This window comes from Echinops telfairi, unplaced genomic scaffold (genome assembly GCF_000313985.2).
Source record: "Echinops telfairi isolate 266 unplaced genomic scaffold, ASM31398v2 ScPeMD7_7469;HRSCAF=8507_0, whole genome shotgun sequence".
Classification (NCBI taxonomy): domain Eukaryota; kingdom Metazoa; phylum Chordata; class Mammalia; order Afrosoricida; family Tenrecidae; genus Echinops; species Echinops telfairi.
The window spans coordinates 50095920-50113358 of record NW_022111372.1 but is presented as its reverse complement, the minus strand read 5'-3'; the positions used below and the strand labels follow the sequence as shown (position 1 = coordinate 50113358).

The following is a 17439-nucleotide window of genomic DNA, read 5'->3' as shown; positions in this document are numbered from 1 at the left end:
CAGTTCCTATCTGTACCAGTGTACATGCTCTGGTCTAGAGATGGCTCATTCATATCCACCAGGATGACACTCACAGTTAATGTGTATGTTTAACAATCATACATAGTTAAATCAGAATCCAATCAGTATTTTCTCCCATCTTACCCAGATTTAATCAGGGAAAAGTCGTGGTGGGAATAACTAGAGGTCTGGCTAGAAGAACCATAAGTAATTCACTGCCCTTCAGGCCAACCTCTGGCCCTTCTAAGCCACTGTCCTTGCATTAATGAATGATTTAGCACCCCACCCTCTACCACCTTTAATAATTTTACCGTGAATGCACCCAGTATTCAGAGGAGATAAGAATGTTTCATCTGATCTATTCAGGTTCTTCAAAAGTGGTTTCAACTTTGTGATTCCTATCCCCTGATAAAATTTAACTGAGAGAAGATTATTCCCTTGCCCCGAGTCTCTTGAGGATTAAGAATAATGTTAGGTTTTTCCTTGTTGCATTATCCAGATTCATTAATTTGTTTTCAGCTATTTATTCTTTACATTTGTCTTTTGCTTTTTACCCAAACTTTTCCTCCTTAAGCGACACCAGGTTCAGCCAATGTGTCAGTCTGGATGGCTAGTAATGAGACCAGTCTAGCAGGTAGTTCTTCATTCTGATTCATATTGGGTTAGGCTACTTAGTTAGGTTCAAGATTGTTGGGCCCTCTCTTGACCACAATGTAGTATCACATTACAGTCAACTCTAGTTTTGCCAAGTGGAACAGGAAGTACAATCCATCCCATCAGCACCTAGGTAATTTGGACATACAAACTCAGAGGAGATAGTCGCAGTCTCTTCCCAAGGGCTCAACCCTACTTCTGGCACATGTAGCTGCATCCTTGGTCTTGGTCCTACAGCAACCCACTAGGGGAAAAAAAATCTATTTCAAGTGATTCTGGGAAGAACTACGATTGTGTCAGCATCCCTCCCCAAACCATCTTTTCCAGATCATTCTAAGAAACAGAAATCTATATATCTGGCAGGATAACAGTAACTCACAGCTTAATCATATAATCCAACCCGCATTTTCCCACACCTTCTTAATGAGACGCAACATGAAAACACCGGCCCTTCTGTAGGAGGAACAAAGAGTAGGACTAGAAGAGTCATTACAGGTATTCACTGCATTGCCGGTGCTGCCTTGTTTGTTTTTTATTTATTTAAGGTATTGTCCTTTTTATACATAAGGAATCGACTTCCCCTTTTAATAATATTTACTGTGAACACACCCATAAAAGCTTATTATAAGCTAGCCACTGCATGCATTTCTCCCCATTTTAAGATTTCCAGTTTTTAAATTGCCTGTAGACAAAATCTGTGAGGCAAAAAAAAAAAAAAAAAAATCTGTGAGGCGATATATTTCTTGAACTGAAGGATATTCTGTTCCTTTTGGAACTTTGGCCATTTGCCATAAGCGAAGCCTATCCAGAGCAAGCAATCAAATTCTGGCAGTTTAAACCAGCTCACGGTGTCAAACATCTCTTGTCCACATGGTTGTGTGTGTGTTTTTTTTAAGTATCACAATGTTTATTAATAGATACAAATATATAAAATCAGGGCATGAATATGACTTGATAAATTAAATACACTTAATTTCAATACCTAATGAGAGGGACCAATTAAAATTCTCACCACAGGTTATGTTCTTGTTTTCTCAGTTGTAGCTATCCATGGTAGGTCAATTGGGTGTACTGCTTGCAAGCTTGGGTAACAGTTTCTACCTCCCTGCACTTCAGAACAGCTAGCCCATTCTCATTTTCATCAGTCCTTTACCCCTGAAGCTAGACTGTGCCCATAGGTTCTCGATCCAAAGGTTCACAAATCCCTAAATTTAGAACAATCAGACATTTTATCTCTCATCTTCCAAATTTAAACTTTCTCCAAGCTAGGTTCTGCTAACCTAGCTTCCAAATTTAACCTTTCTCTTCATTGCTGCATCTTCCCCACTGCCATTTAACAAGTGAACCAAGGTTGTTACCACAGTGAGCATACCAATCTGACTGGCTCCCTTAAATTCTTGTCCTCAAAGGGATTTTCTCTGGGTATGGGCTTTTGTGCCTGAATGCACTTAATTTTAAAATTTAAAAATTCCATAGTCTTTATTTCTCTGCTGGTCTTCCCTTCAAATGTAAACCTTCAGTTGCCTTGATAATTCTGAGGTTTCGTCTACATAAATTTCTGGTTTAAAATAAAGGCTGTTCCTTCCTGGCAATCCCTCATCCCATTTAGCATATCTAATCAATTATAGGCTGAAGGTGGGCTTAAAAGCTCTTTCTAATAATTTCCATCAAGTAAACCTATTAAAAATTCAGTTAGGAGCCACATTCAACATCCATAGTACAATTAAATAAACACCCATAATTCTATGAAAAAAACACTCATTGCATATTTTCTTCTTCATTCCTGGGCTGTTTCTTCAATTATATTAAGGTGACCAGATTTTAACATTGGTAAAGCGGGACACCATAGATAAACTCATATCCTGGCGAAATAGCCACATGGCAGCCGAAAACCGTATACCTAGCTTGTTGTGCATTCTTTCCAAAAACCGGGACTTTTTTAAAACACCGCGGGATGTGGGAAAAATTGTTCAAAATCGGGACTGTCCTGCCAAAAGCGGGACGTCTGGTTCACTTTAAATTATATGCATATGGCCTTGGGCCTCTGGCAGGATGTGTCCAGTAGACCCTGACTTTTGCCCCAGACCAATCCGGAACCAACTTTTTCCACTGTAGCAGATAATTTCATACATTCCTTTCAGCCATTACAAGTAATAATAACCAATGTAACTAAAGATTAAAAAGTTACCCTTCCACCTTTCTCTTACCCAAAACCCCATCCTTCAATAAGTCTGGAGCCATTGCTCTATATCTCACTTCTGACACTACCTGTGAGAAAACAACCTCCTCCTGCAGCTCAGAGTGCAGGTTACCACAAGGCATAAGTCAGACATCCTACTACCCTCCATCCCCCTTTAATCCTGTTCACTGTATTCTAACACCACCTGTCTTTCCCATAGCACTCTACGTTTGTAGCTGGATTCAATAATTGATTGCAGTGGCCACAGATAACTCACAGATTATGGGGTTTTTTTTTGTTTTATTATGGGGTTCATGGAGGTATTTTAACTGGCTACAGTTCAGGTGCAAAATGATCACAATACAGTTCAGTCACTGCACAGTTGTTCTTTGCCCTGCTTGAGCACTGTTGGAAAGGGTTTTAGGGTTGCTAATAAATGCCCAAAAGGCATGCCACTCTGCTGTAAATGAAGGGCACTCAGCCCCAGCTCATTAGTCAATGATTCCAGCTTCCCCAATTAAATACTCAGGCATTCAACTTCCAAAAGCTTTACTTATTCTCTGGGCTTTTGCTCTGTGGACTGGGAAAAACCTAGTTCTGTTACGGTCTTCTGGTGTCAACGTTGTCTCCTGATTCGGGGAGGTTGAGTGTTCAGGGATCTCATGATTCAAAAGACATTGTCTTACCTCTTCTCTTTTGCTGGTAGTGAAATCCCCTCCTTCCTGCTTCTGAGATGACTTATTTTATACTGAGTGGGACAGCAGTCACCCACAGTTGAATCATATAATCCAATTAGTATCCTTCCCTACCTTTTACCCAGACTCATCAGGAAAAGGGAAGGATATTTGATGGGAATAACAAAGACTAAGCCTAAAAGAGCTATATAGGTAATTCACTGCATTGCACATTGCAAAGAATGAGAATTTCAGAATTCTTAATTATTCGCTTGCGGAAACTTTACATAAACCAAGATAGCAGTTGTTCAAACACAATAAAGGCATACTGTGGTTTATAATTAGGAAAGATGTAATGTCACAGTTGTATCATTTCAACATAGTTATTCAAACTGTATGCTAAGCACGTAAACCAAGAATCTGCACTACAAGAAGATCCCAACATCATGATGGGAGGAAGGCTTATTAACAACCTGTGAAATGAAGATGGAAGAATACAGCCTTCAGTATGGGTACCGAACACACAACTTTCTTGTAATGAAAACAAAATTTCATCACAAGAGGACCAGCAGAGAAAATGCCATTCATAAATAGAAAATACTGAAGTTCTCAAGGATTTCATTTTACTTGGATCCACAATCAACGTTCGTGGAAGTATCAGTCAAGAAATCAGATGTCGACTGGGGACCATGAACTTTTTATCAACATCTCTCCTTCCAACAGAAACACAAACCTTGTAACAGATTTCTAGATCTTAAACTTAGAAGTAATCTCTTTGTCTTCTTATCTAGCTATGTATGTATCTACCTATCTATCATCTATCTACAGTAACCTAGTAAGGTCCTTATCGCTTTCTACCTGGAAATACAGGGTTTTTTTGTTTTACCAAGATCTTGTTTCTATATGTATATTACAAGTTCCTAATGTCAGAATCTTACTCATCTTTGTATCACACACATATTTGCACATGACTCAGTTTTTTGTTTTTGTTTTTAACATTTTATTAGGGGCTCATATAACTGTTTCCCAATCCATACACACATCAATTGTGTAAAGCGCATGTGTACATTGTTTCTCAAAACATTTTCTCTCCATTTAAACCCCCGACATTAGGTCCTCATTTTTCCCCTCCCTCCCCGCTCCCCCCTCCCGCATGAGCCCTTGATAGTTTATAAATGGGTATTTTGTCATATCTTGCCCTGTCCGACGTCTCCCTTCATCCACTTTTCGGTTGTCTGTCCCCCAGGGAGGAGGTCACACACAGTTCCATGTAATCGGTTCCCTCTTTCCTACACATTCTCCCTTTACCCTCCCTGTTTTGCCACTCACACCACTCAGTTTTTATTGAATAAAAGATTATTAGTAAAAAAAAGAAATCAAATGTCTGATTACATTAAGCCAGTCTTCTGCACAAGACCTCTTTAAAGTGTTAAAGAGCAGATAAAGCACCTGTGGACTAAAGGGCAGCTGACCTAACCAAGGCTTGGTATTTTCAGTTTCCTACCATGCCCGTGGAAGCAGAACTTTGAATAAAGAATACTAGAGACGATCGGATAGAATCTAATTTTGGAGATGTTGAGGAATGCTGATTGTACCGTGGATTGTCAGAAGAACTAACAAATTTGTTTTGGGAGGGCTCGATAGCCAGAGTGCTGCTTAGAAGTGAGGATGATGAGATTTCATCCCATGTGCTTTGTATATGTTGCTGGACAGACCAGAAGCTGGAAAAGGACACCATGAGATGAGGAAAGGGAGAGCCTCAATGAGGTAGATAGAGCTAATGGTGCAACAGCTGGCTCAAGCACAGAGACAGTGATTAGGATTGACATGAGGCAGAATCCACTTGACATTGGGTTTGGGCTTATTCAAGGGAATTGTTTCAGGTCATTGGGTCTTTATCTTACGGAGTCACTGGGTGGATATGAATTCCAACCTTTTGATTAGCAATTGGAAACATAACTGGCAATTTAAAGTGAGAATTAGATTCATGAATGCTACATTATGAACATTATCTTACACAGCATATACTTCATTGATCTTATTGCCTGAGAGCAGAAAGCAGTTACTATTCATTGACCTAGATGTGTTTGGACTTGTTATTTATTTTTTGTGTGTGCAGAATGTGAAAAGGAAATGATTACTTTTTTGTTTTAGTTACTTTTGAAATAACTGCTTGAGATAATCTGGGGCATTTCTAGGTTACTTGAGGAGCCCTGGTGGATGTCTACCTATAAGGTCAACAATTCGAAACTACTGGCTCCCACCATGTAACAAGGTATTTCATGGTTTCATTGTTTTTTAGGGAGCTGGAAATCAATATTCTGAGTTAAGTTAGTCAATCACAAAAGGACAAATGTTGTATGAGTGCAAGACTATAAGGATAAACACTAAGAATGAAGGCAGGCTTCTGCTCCCATGTCACGTAATCTTCTAATCTGGTCTCCCAATAAGCAACTCTAGTACATAGATACAAGGCAGAGAGAGCCTGCCTAGCACCCAGCAACCATTTACCGCTCCCTAGATATATACATCTTTAAAACCACTGTAACAGAGGAGACCCCACTTCAACCAAAATCAGTTTTTCAAGATGGGGGAAGAAGACGGCCACAATATTGTGCTAAAGTCATCCCAAAATAACAGGTACTCTAATAAAAGTGATAAGCAAAACCTAATGGAAATTTAAGTCAAGATAAGGGAGAGGAAATCATGTATGTCTGTGAAGATTATTACATTTCTCTTTGTCAGCAGCACAATTCAGACCCATTGGTTTGTTGTCAGTCTATCATATTTAGTGTCACATGCTTTTTAAGGGAGTTAAAAATAACCATGGCTTGGGCCAGGCTTACCTTAGTCAAAGTAATCTCCCTTGCTTTTCAACACTCTCGTGCAGTCTTGTACAGCAGGTTTGCCCAATGTAACTCTCCTTTTGATCTCTTGATGGCTGCTTCCATTAATAGTGATTTAGGATCCAAGTAAGACAAAAATCCTTGACAACTTCAATTTTTTCACCATTTATCATTATGTTAACCTATTGGCCTCAGTTTTTCCAAGCTCCCCTTCAGTATTCTGCTACAACCATTGTTGGGTGATTTTCAGTGAAATTTTACTCAAATGTGATCTTAATGATACTATTCTGTAACTTGCGCATTCTGTTGAGTTAACTTTCTATGAGATTGGTACTAATTTGGATCTGTTCCATTTAGTTGTCCAAGTAGCTGTCCTCCAACTCTAGATTGCTTTATCAGCCTTGTTGCAACATTCTGATTGTTATTCCTTCAGTGTTTGCAACTTTTGCGCCCCGTCTAATTTTTCCAGTGCAGCTTGAACGTCTTCCTTTAGTACCTTTGATTTTTGCTTCTATACTAATTCCTGAAATGGTGGAATGTGGACCAGTTCTTTTTGCTATTGTGACTATGTTTCCTTTCCATCTTTTTTTGATGCTTCCTGCATCATTTTCCTATAGAAAAATTTCAACATTACAACTGGAGGCTTGACTTTTTTGTTGAGTTCTTTCAGTTTAAGGTATGCTAAGTGTGTTACTCCTTTTTGGTGGTTTGGTTGGAATGGCTGGTGGTTTCAAGCAAATGACCTTATGGCTAGCAACCTAACACTGCAACTGTAACTATATTGTACTGTAGTCCCAGACCACCAATCTTTGGGTATGGTCAAAGTCCGACTGTCAATTCCATAACCTTGGGAGGACAGTCATCCACTTCTTGTCACATGAGGATGTCTCATCGATAAGCAATACCAGGTGTGTTTGAGGTAAAGCCCAGTTCACTTAATGGTGTTTCTACTTTGACTCCTTCTGTGTGGACTGCGAAGGTTCTTGAGAGTCTTGAAAGGAACTGCTTTAGTCTCAGTGGAAATTAGCACATATCCTAGTTCACCAAGGGCTGGTTAGAAACCAGGTTAAAATTGTCCAATTAGGAGCATAGAACCAGATGTATTCTCCCCTTGAGTTCTAGAGAAGTATTGTTACATATTTTCTATTTGGTCCCTACTTCAGCATTCCGTACTCTCTCATTTTGGTAGAGAGCATCAGTTTTGGCACCACACAAACCAGGAGCACCTTCTTCCTCAGTCAGACCATAGAATGCTCCGTGCCTTTTGTGTGCACTACTGCAGGCACTAGTAAAATGACTATGGTAAGTTATGTGTATTAAAAGTAGGACAGAATATAGAATTATTTTATGAGTCATAAAATGATATTATTAAGTTGATTTCACCATTAAACTTACCCATTAAATACTTCAAATCCTATATTTTAAAATATTTGTTCTTGGTCTATAAGACATTAAATGTCATTGATAGTATTTGTACATGTCATTAATTTTATATTTATAATCTGTATAGAACGTTTGCAGTTATGTGAAATTCATTCTGCAATCATATACTTAGTTGATAAACTGTAAAGTACTTTGGAAATTAATGCAGTTGTGTTCATTAGGTAAATATTCTATCTAAAATGATTCAGGAAGATGTTTAAAATAACCCATGGTTTCTTTTATCAGATTACCTGATTCAGAATTTATTTCTTTACGTTAGGTATACATTGGTTTTATTTATACAATTATCAGTAACTGTATAACATTAAGTTTAGCTTACCCTTTAGATTGAGTAGTGTTTGTGTATTTCTAGAATAATCTAATTTTCTTTCTCTAGTATTACACATTTTCCATGATATTTTGTGGGGGGGGGCTGGTATTTGAAGCCATACCATATAATTTCTGAGCCATGTGGATGCCACAATTTTTTTTGCTAGGTACTTTTCCACCGCTGTAACTTTGAGAGTATAGAGATGAATACATGCATGGAAACAGTTGGTGTTGCTATAGAGTAATGCTGAATTCTTCTTATAGCTATTCCATCGGAGAAGAAACGCCTGAGGAAGCCAAGCAAATGGCTTCTAGAATATACTGAAGAATATGATCAGATATTTGCTCCTAAGAAAAAACAAAAGAAGGTTCAGGAACAGGTACTTAAGGTATGTTCCATCTTTTCAGGAGATGTTCTTTGTCCTTTAAGATACTGCAGTTTTGCCATCACTTTGTATCTTCATCAGGCATTAATTTCCTTAGCTGAGGATATTGCCTTTTTAGTTTTTATTCTTAGCTCCTAGCCCAGACATAGCCTCTAAGAATGAGTCAAGATTTAAGTGAATCAACATATTTGTGATTTTTCCTTTGCTTTCAATGAATATTTAATAACTTAAAGATATTGTTGTAGTATATTAAATGAAATGAAATATATGATATGAAACAAATGATAAAACATTTTTAGTTTATAATTCAGCTTTGATAAGGGACCTAAAAAATTTTATTCAAGGTGTAATTACATGTAAGTCATAAAATTCACCCACTTGAAGTATACAATTAAATGATTTTTAATAAATGTGCTACTAAGTTATAAGACCATCACTGTAAGCTATTTTTCAAATATTTTTATCAATGCTACTATGATAGTCAAGTTGCTTTGCTTTTAAATTTACTAAACCATAGTATTGTTTTGAAGAGGAGTACTAATCAAGTTTTTTGGAAATAACATTATACCCCGAAATACTTTATTATATACCTGTAAAATATAGAACATAAACCAATTTTATATTATCACAGATCAATTTATCTAATATCAGCCCATATTCAAATGTACCCTCTTTTTCCATACCCTTGATTAATCAAAACCAAGTAGTAAATGTTACTTGTAATGTCACGTAATAACCCATTATATCTCTTAAATCTTTTAAAATCTAGAACAGTTCACCTTTTTCATGACCCTCTTTGCCTAAGCAGAGAGTGGTGGATACTTACATAGACCATTTACTTTATAGACTTGGGTGATTTCTTTGTTATGAGTATTGCTCAGCTTGGTGTTTTTATACCCTACATTTGTTCTTAAGTCAATTGGTTTGACCTAATGGTTTGATAAGTTCAATTTAAACATCTTTAGCTAGATTACATTATCAATGATGCTTTATCACATGTTGTATGACAGTGGAAGTTAGGCAGTATTCAGTTGTAAATTCTTCTTTGAAGCCATATTTTACCTCTTGAGTAGGAAGCAGTATGTGGGGGATTACTGTGGCTCCAAAAAGACATCCGATTAGCTATTTCCTGATGGTTTTAACATCAGGAAATGTTATTAAACAAAGACTTGCAGATTTGCGTTATATCTTCTGCTTTTATTAGCGGGTATCCTCATTTATTGAATTATTTTATTGTTCTCAAATACATATAAGATAAAACAAATGCATATTTTTATCCCATTAATTACCAATTTTAATGTAAAGGAGCTCATTGTTGGCAACTGTAGACAGAAACCTTTTGTTTGTTATATACTTAAATTTTAAAAAATCGGTTCCTTGTGTATTAAGTTCCCAGGTTAAGGATGTCTAACTTAAATACAGCTAGTGCTTAAGAATAGACTGTTGTACAACATGTTGTGTTAAAAATTTGAGTTAAATACAATGGTTCATAATAACGAACAAGCGCACTACGTTATGCTCGTGGAAACATTGCTTGGCTTCAGCAATTTGACGGAGAACACAATCTGACTCTTAAGTCGGATCGCTTTGCCTTTAACACTGTGTTGAGTATGTAACTTTGTATTTGGCTTAAATTTTCCTCTTATTTACCCTTATAACCATGCCTCCAAAGCGTAAATCCGATGCAACTGCTGGTGATGTAACAAAGAAAAGGAAAACGATCACGATTGAAAATAAAGTGGAAATAATAAAGCGAGCGGAGAGAGGTGAACGGCCATCAGTCATTGGAAAAGCATTAGGCTGCAGTCGGTCAACGATTGGAAACGTTTTAAAGGATAAAGTGAGAATAATGGAGCATGTGAAAGGCTCTGCCCCGATGAAAGCTACAATTATTACTAAACAACGCAATGGTTTAATGATTGAAATGGAAAAGTTATTGCTAATTTGGTTAGATGATCAAAATCAGCGTGATAAACCTGTTAGCCTTACTTTAGTGCAAGAAAAGGCCCAAAGCCTTTTCAGTGATTTAAAAGCTGCCCGTGCAGGAAACGAAGGTGATTATAATGAAGAATTTGTTGCAAGTAGGGGTTGGTTCAATCGTTTCAAAATGAGGGCAAATTTGCATAATATTAAAGTGCAAGATGAAGCAGCGAGTGACAATTTAAGTGCTGCAAGTGATTTTCCCGAAATGTTGAAAAAAATTATTGAGGAGGGAGGTTACCTCACGAATGCCCCTTCCGGTATTACACAAGACGGCAGTGAAACAAGAGTAAGTGTTATCCTTTAATCATGATCTTTTTTCTTTTTATATCCTATCTAAACTGCCTAAAGAATTCTTTCTGTAATACTTTTTTACAGTAATGTATGCCTATATACATATACAGGTTCTTCAGCACAATGCCATGTGTAGTTGCTTTTATTAGCATTCTGTTATTGTTTAAAATGTTTTTGTGTATTTAGAAATATTTCTTAGTGTTTTATATGCATATATATTATATACTAAGACATACATTTGAATAATCGATAAGGTACTATATGTATCTGTTGGGACCTGGACATTGAACTAGTACTTATTAGTTCATTCCTGGCCAGTGAAGTGGTAAATACCCAGAATAATCATTACTGGTCAATGCCTTGGCAGAAACTTAATTCCTCTCTTAGAGAAGCAGGGCAGTGTACATGTTTCATAGCAATGATCTCTTTTGATTGCCAGAGCCCTAGTGCTATCTTTAGACTGGCCTGTCATGCTACTTTGAATGTGTCTCACTCTCCACAATTCAGACAATAATAATAATAACAACACCAGCATCAGGCCTTTAAAAGGGTTCACCACTGCCTCTATCATGACTCCCATTTCTGCGCTTTGACTTCTAATTGTCACCATTCAGGTTAACATTCTACTTCACACTAATATTTAGAATTTGAATTGGTTCTGATTTTACTGTTGGGAATGCCCAGACTAATGTAAAGAGTTTCAACACTCTGGGTTAGACTTGACATACAAATTTGACTTAAAACCAGACTCCTTCATAACCTGGGGACTGCCTGTTTATCACTTAGCTGTATTATATTTTGTCACCCAAATCACAACAACTTGAGTCTGTTGATTGCCTTTTCATTTATTATTGTCAGGTAAGTTCCCGCTCTGAAGAGGAAAGCCTTCAATGTCGATCTGGTACTCAGAACAAGCAGGTGGATGAGAATTCTTTGATTTCAACCAAAGAAGAACCTCCAGTTCTTGAAAGGGAGGCTCCATTTTTAGAAGGGCCCGTGGCCCAGTCAGAGCTTGCAGGTGGACATGCTGAGCTGCCACAGCTGACCTTATCTGTTCCTATGGCTCCTGGAGTCTCGCCAAGACTTGCTCTTGAGACTGAGGAATTGGTAGTTAAACCATCAGGTAAGGTGGGAATGGGACCTCTGCATATATGTACGTGTGCTAAGAAAAAATTAGAGACATTAGTAATTTGTCTCTGTATTATAAACTGGACCTAGTTCTTCTTAATCGATGAGCTCATTGACATCATTTTGCATCAGCGGCAATAGTGAAGTTCTACTACCTGAGTATTTTGTGCATTAATGACATACAGTTAGCAATAATGAATATGAAATGCCAAGTGAGAGTCATGCTTCCTTGTGATGGTTAAGATTATGTGTCAACTTTGTGGCCCCTCTTTCTCAGTGAGGGTTTGATGATGTAATTAGACAGTTGTGTAATAATGTGGCCACCCTACACTTTTGCATAAGCAATTTTCACACCAAGTCCCTGACTTTGGAAGCTAACAATCACGTTGATTTGTGAGGAATGAGTGCATCCACTTTGGCGAACTGATCCCCACTCCCAATCTAATGTGCTAACACATTGGAAATAGTTATTTACCATGAATCTATCTGTTGCACACTCTCAAGAAACAAAGTTTCTACAGTTATTGTCTGTGCTTCATTGTTACTCTTCCTGGTTTTTGGATCAGCCAACCAGGAGAACAGGGTTTGGGGGCAGGGTGCTTCAAACTCGTGAAGCAGCAAGAACATCAGGTACTGGCACTCATAAATTACGGGGGTCTGTAACCTGAACTTGTTTTAGATCATAATGTAATTATATATGGTGTAACTTACCTGATAGATTAGAAAGCATCTAATAAGTGTTCATGTTACCCAAAATTCGTTACCAGTTACCTCGCACTTTATCTTGCTTCATATGGTATATTATATGGTGAGGCTTAGGATGTAAGCATATTGTCTTTAATTAAACTTGTGACTATTTAATATTGCAATCAGCCAAAGAAGAAACCTGCTCCTCTTTAGCTTTAAAAATGGGGTATAACTTTGTTTTTACATTCCCAACAACAGCTTGTGATATTCCTTCTCTTAAAAATATGTAAGAAAGAACAGTAAATATTATGACTATTTTAGTCATAATTTCCAGCGCCACACCACTGGTATGGGGCTCGTTTACATAACTTCTTACAGCAATCCTTATTAATATAGATCTTGTCTAGCCTATTCCTATTCATAGCAACCCGTTGTGACAGAAAACCTGCCCCATAGGGTTTCCTAGTCTGGAATAAGCAGATTTTTCTCCCACTGATCCTCTCTCTGTATACTAACAGACTTTCCGTGGTCAACCTAATGCTTATCCTTTGCCACCGTCTTTCTATGTATGTCGATACAGTGCAAGAACAACTTTCTCAGTCAGCTTGTGCTTAGAAATACAGCTTTACTTCACCTCACTTCCTGTAATTGTCCTTTTCACAAATTAATTGCTTTAAAAGCATTTCCACTTTTGGATTTCTTCCTGAATTCATGTGTGATTATAAATAAATAGTATATTTTCACATTAGATTGACTCTGCTTCAAGAGCTATTCACTTGTTTTGCTTATTTTGTTAACCAATATTTCAAAATAAATAGTCATCCTGCATGACACACAACATGATAAGACATCAGAAATATTGTGACTCATTTTACGTGTTATATATTTGGAAATGGCTTGTTTTTAAGTCATCTAAAGAAAAATACATTTGTTTCAGGAAATTATGAAAGTAAACGTCAGAGAAAACCAACTAAGAAACTTCTTGAGTCCAATGATTTAGATCCTGGATTTATGCCCAAGAAGGGAGATATGGGCCTGTCTAAAAAGGTATGTTATTTAAGTCAATTCTAAGATGGTATAAATACTAATCTAGAAAAGATGGTATTAAAATTTTTTTTTCATATTGATAACATTCCTATACATGGAATGTCCATACACATGATTTGTCTACAAGACCCTGTATTAAACAGGCAGTTTTTCACTTACGGGGTATTTGTTTGAGATAGTTTCTTGAAAATGCAACATTTTAAGTTTTCCTTCCATGTCTGGGATCAAAACCTTTTACCAGACTTTCAGCCATTAACCTTATAATAGCTCAGAAAAGACGCAGCCTGTTGAATATCCAGTAGAAATATTTCACCTGAGTCTCTGTTTGCAGACTTGGTCTTTTTTTTTTTTTTTTTGACTTGGTCTTAAGTAGCCCAGAAAGCATCCCTAAATAGTAGATGAAATATAATGTACGGATTTTAAGCGTGAGGGTTTTTTCCTTCTGTCTTGTGTCGTGCAGTCTTTTTTTTTTTTTAATAATTTTATTGGGGGATCGTACAACTCATCACAATCCATACATACATCCATTGTGTCTAGCACATTTGTACATTTGTTGCCCTCTTCATAGAATATATCTTTTTTCCCCCAAGCACATTTGTACATTTATTGCCTTCATCATTCTTAAAACATTTGCTTTCTACTTGAGCCCTTGGTATCCGCTCCTCATTTAACCCCCTCCTTCATGGATCCTTGATAATTTATAAATTATTATTATTTTATCATGTCTTACACTGTTCGATGTCGCCCTTCACCTACTTTCTTGTTGACTGTCACCCAGGGAGGGGGTAATATGTGGATCCTTGTAATCTGTTCCCCCTTTCTACCCCACCTTTCCTCCTATCTCACCACTGGTCTTGAAGGGATCATCTGTCCTGGATTCCCTGTGTTTCCAGTTCCTATCTGTACCAGTGTACATCCTCTGGTATAGCGGGATTTGTAAGGTAGAATTGGGATCATGATAGTTGGGGGAGGAAGCATTCAAGAACTAGAGGAAAGTTGTATGTTTCATCGTTGATACACTGCATCCTGACTGGCTCGTCTTTTCCTTATGACCCTTCTGTAAGGGGATATTCAATTACCTACAGATGGGCTTTGTGTCCCCACTCCGTACTGCCCCTCATTCTCAGTGGTATGATTTTTGTTCTTTGATGCCTGATACCTGATCCCCTCGACATCTCATGATCACACAGGCTGGTGTGCTTCTTCCATGTGGGCTTTGTTGCTTCTGAGCTAGATGGCCGCTTGTTTACCTTCAAGCCTTTAAGACCCCAAATGCTATATCTTTTGATAGCTGGGCACCATCAGCTTTCTTCACCACATTTGCTTATGCACCCACTTTGTCTTCAGCAATCGTGTTGGGAAGGTGGTGAGCATCATGCAATGCCAGTTTAATAGAACAAAGTGTTCTTGCATTGAGGGAGTACTTAAGTGGAGGCCCAATGCCCATATGCGACCTTAATACTAAACCTATAAATATGTGCACATAGATCTATTTCCACATCATCATATATAAATATATTTACATATGTACATCAACTTGTGTCTTGCCATCTTAAATTAAGGCTCTTAGTGTTTTTGTTAGTCCCCATCCAAAAATGCATGAAATCATAACACTTTCATTTATTTGTGATTTATACTTTAAAAGTATCATTATGTCTTATAATCACCGTTTGTCTTCTCAAAGCAGTCTCTTGACTTGGTATTTTAAATTATTGTTCATTTCCCTCTCTTCCACCATCCTTTTGCAGTTTACACAGTCTTCAGGCACAGTCTTGTCTGATTTTCCACTCTCTCCTGTCTCTCATATTCTAGCATGGCTGTGGTTATCTTCCTCTACGGTGCTTTCCCTGTTGGCTTTACTTTTTTCAAATCCTAACCATTTTTGCATGGAAATGACCTTTGTAACCGCATTAAAAATGTAATATTATTGTGCAAGAAGTTAGAATACTAGTGGAAGTGAGATGCTGAGAAACTTATTATAAGAAAGCTGAAATTAGGGCCAGTTAAGTGAATGAGCTGAAGGGAAAAGATGAATTATCAAGGTTTCAGAACTGCATACTTACTTAATGTGCTCATGTCTAACCTTGCTCTATCATTCACAAGTTTTTCTTTTCTAAATTGTGGTTTGTTAGTTTTTTCCTAAGGGGTTATAAAGTTTTGAAAAATATGTTTCGTTTATATACTTAATGTACAGACAAATGTTTTGCCAACTAGTTTGTAAAAATATGAGGCCAGGTTTACACCTATGAATTGCCGAAATCTTAATTCTTCTGTTTCTTAGTTTTAAACAATTGTGTATACTTATGTTACTACTACCCAAAGCCAAGTATAATATATGCCCATTAAGCTAGGATGGCTTGTTTCAGTCAGTTGCCATACCCCTTCTGTCCAGAAGCATCGCTTTTTCACTTCTGTTATCCAGCCTTAGTTTTCGTCTTGGATGACATGTGTAGAATCATATATGTACACATATATGCGTAAAATTTATGAAAGCAAATATCTGTAAAGATGAAAGTTGTCATAGAACGGAAAACGCAAATGGGTTTCACTATTAGAGTGGTTGGTTTGTTTGATTGTTTTTAATGTTAAGAATGTGCTAAATAAAATGTGCTTTGGAAATTTTGAGATCCGGCTCTCATAATGTTTCATTGCCCTTGTTACATGCATAACTCCCATTGTCAAGTAGAACTGTGTACCTTAGGATTTTAACAGCTCACTTTTTTATCAGAGATTACCCGACCTTCTTCTGAGCTATCTTCTCTGGGTAGATTGAATCCTTTCACCTTCCTATTAGCTCTGCATATTAACCATTGTGTCCCCCAGAAATGATTATAGATTTTAACTTGGCTACTTTCACGCAACACATGATGCTTATATCAGTATTTCTTTTTCTTGCTGAGTAATCACCCATTATCTGTTTATATCATTTTAAAAAAATTCATTCTCCTATGGATGCACATTTAGCTTGTTGTTGCTCATTTCCCTCCACTCTGCAGGCCATAATTAAAAAAGGCTGTGAATATTACTACCAAGTCGTTTTGTATACATGACGTGCCATTTCTCTTGGTGTAAATAGTTACATGTGGAATTGCTAGCTCCTATATGTTTACCTTTTAAAAAACCTGTGTTTTTTCAAAGTGATATTCAACTAGACATTCCATTTGTTCCACGTTCATGGTTGATTTTTCCCTGTCATATTTCATTGCTCAGCATATCATTTAAAAAATACTTTTCTGATCTTCCATTCTCATTGGATAAAATTAATAAATCACTGTTTGATTTTGGCTTTTTGAAGGGTAGAGGGCCCCCATATTTTGGCATTAGAACAAGAGAAGCCATGATACTCTTAAATCCCTATGAGTCGATCATGGTTTACAAGGTAGACCACCCAGCCTATGGATGGGTCAGAAAGAAACTATTTCCTGTTGAGAATAGCCTTAATATTACACTGGCTTAATGTATATTCTTAGCAAACTGTATCTGTAAAGTAAGTTATAGCAACTTACATCTTCAGCTGGGGCTCTTAAAGTTCTTCAGTATTTTTTCCATCTGAAGCAGAGCAGATAAATTGTTTCCATATTATATGAATTCAGTGCTTTTTACTTATTTTAATTAGCAAATCTGTTAAGATTGGAATCTTTTCTATGTTTGTTCACTATATGCAGAACATTCTAATTAATTTGCTCCACAACTTTGTGTGACTGTTAAACAGTGAACTATTGATTCGTTACCTAACAAATAATACCAAACACAAACTGTCTGCCATCAAGTTGATTCCCACTCACAATGACCTTATAGGTCAGGGAGAACTG

The 17439-nt window shown here is 37.1% G+C and overlaps 1 protein-coding gene across 1 annotated transcript in view; it reads left to right on the top strand.

Moving 5' to 3' along the window:
- The window catches only part of NSD1 (nuclear receptor binding SET domain protein 1), a 79176-nt gene that overhangs the window by 12094 nt on the left and 49643 nt on the right, over positions 1–17439 (top strand). Inside the window, exons 3-6 of the mRNA XM_045284471.1 lie at positions 8370–8494; positions 10164–10760; positions 11624–11888; positions 13518–13627. Coding sequence (XP_045140406.1) covers positions 8370–8494; positions 10164–10760; positions 11624–11888; positions 13518–13627 — 1097 coding nt within the window. The remainder of the gene's footprint in view (positions 1–8369; positions 8495–10163; positions 10761–11623; positions 11889–13517; positions 13628–17439) is intronic.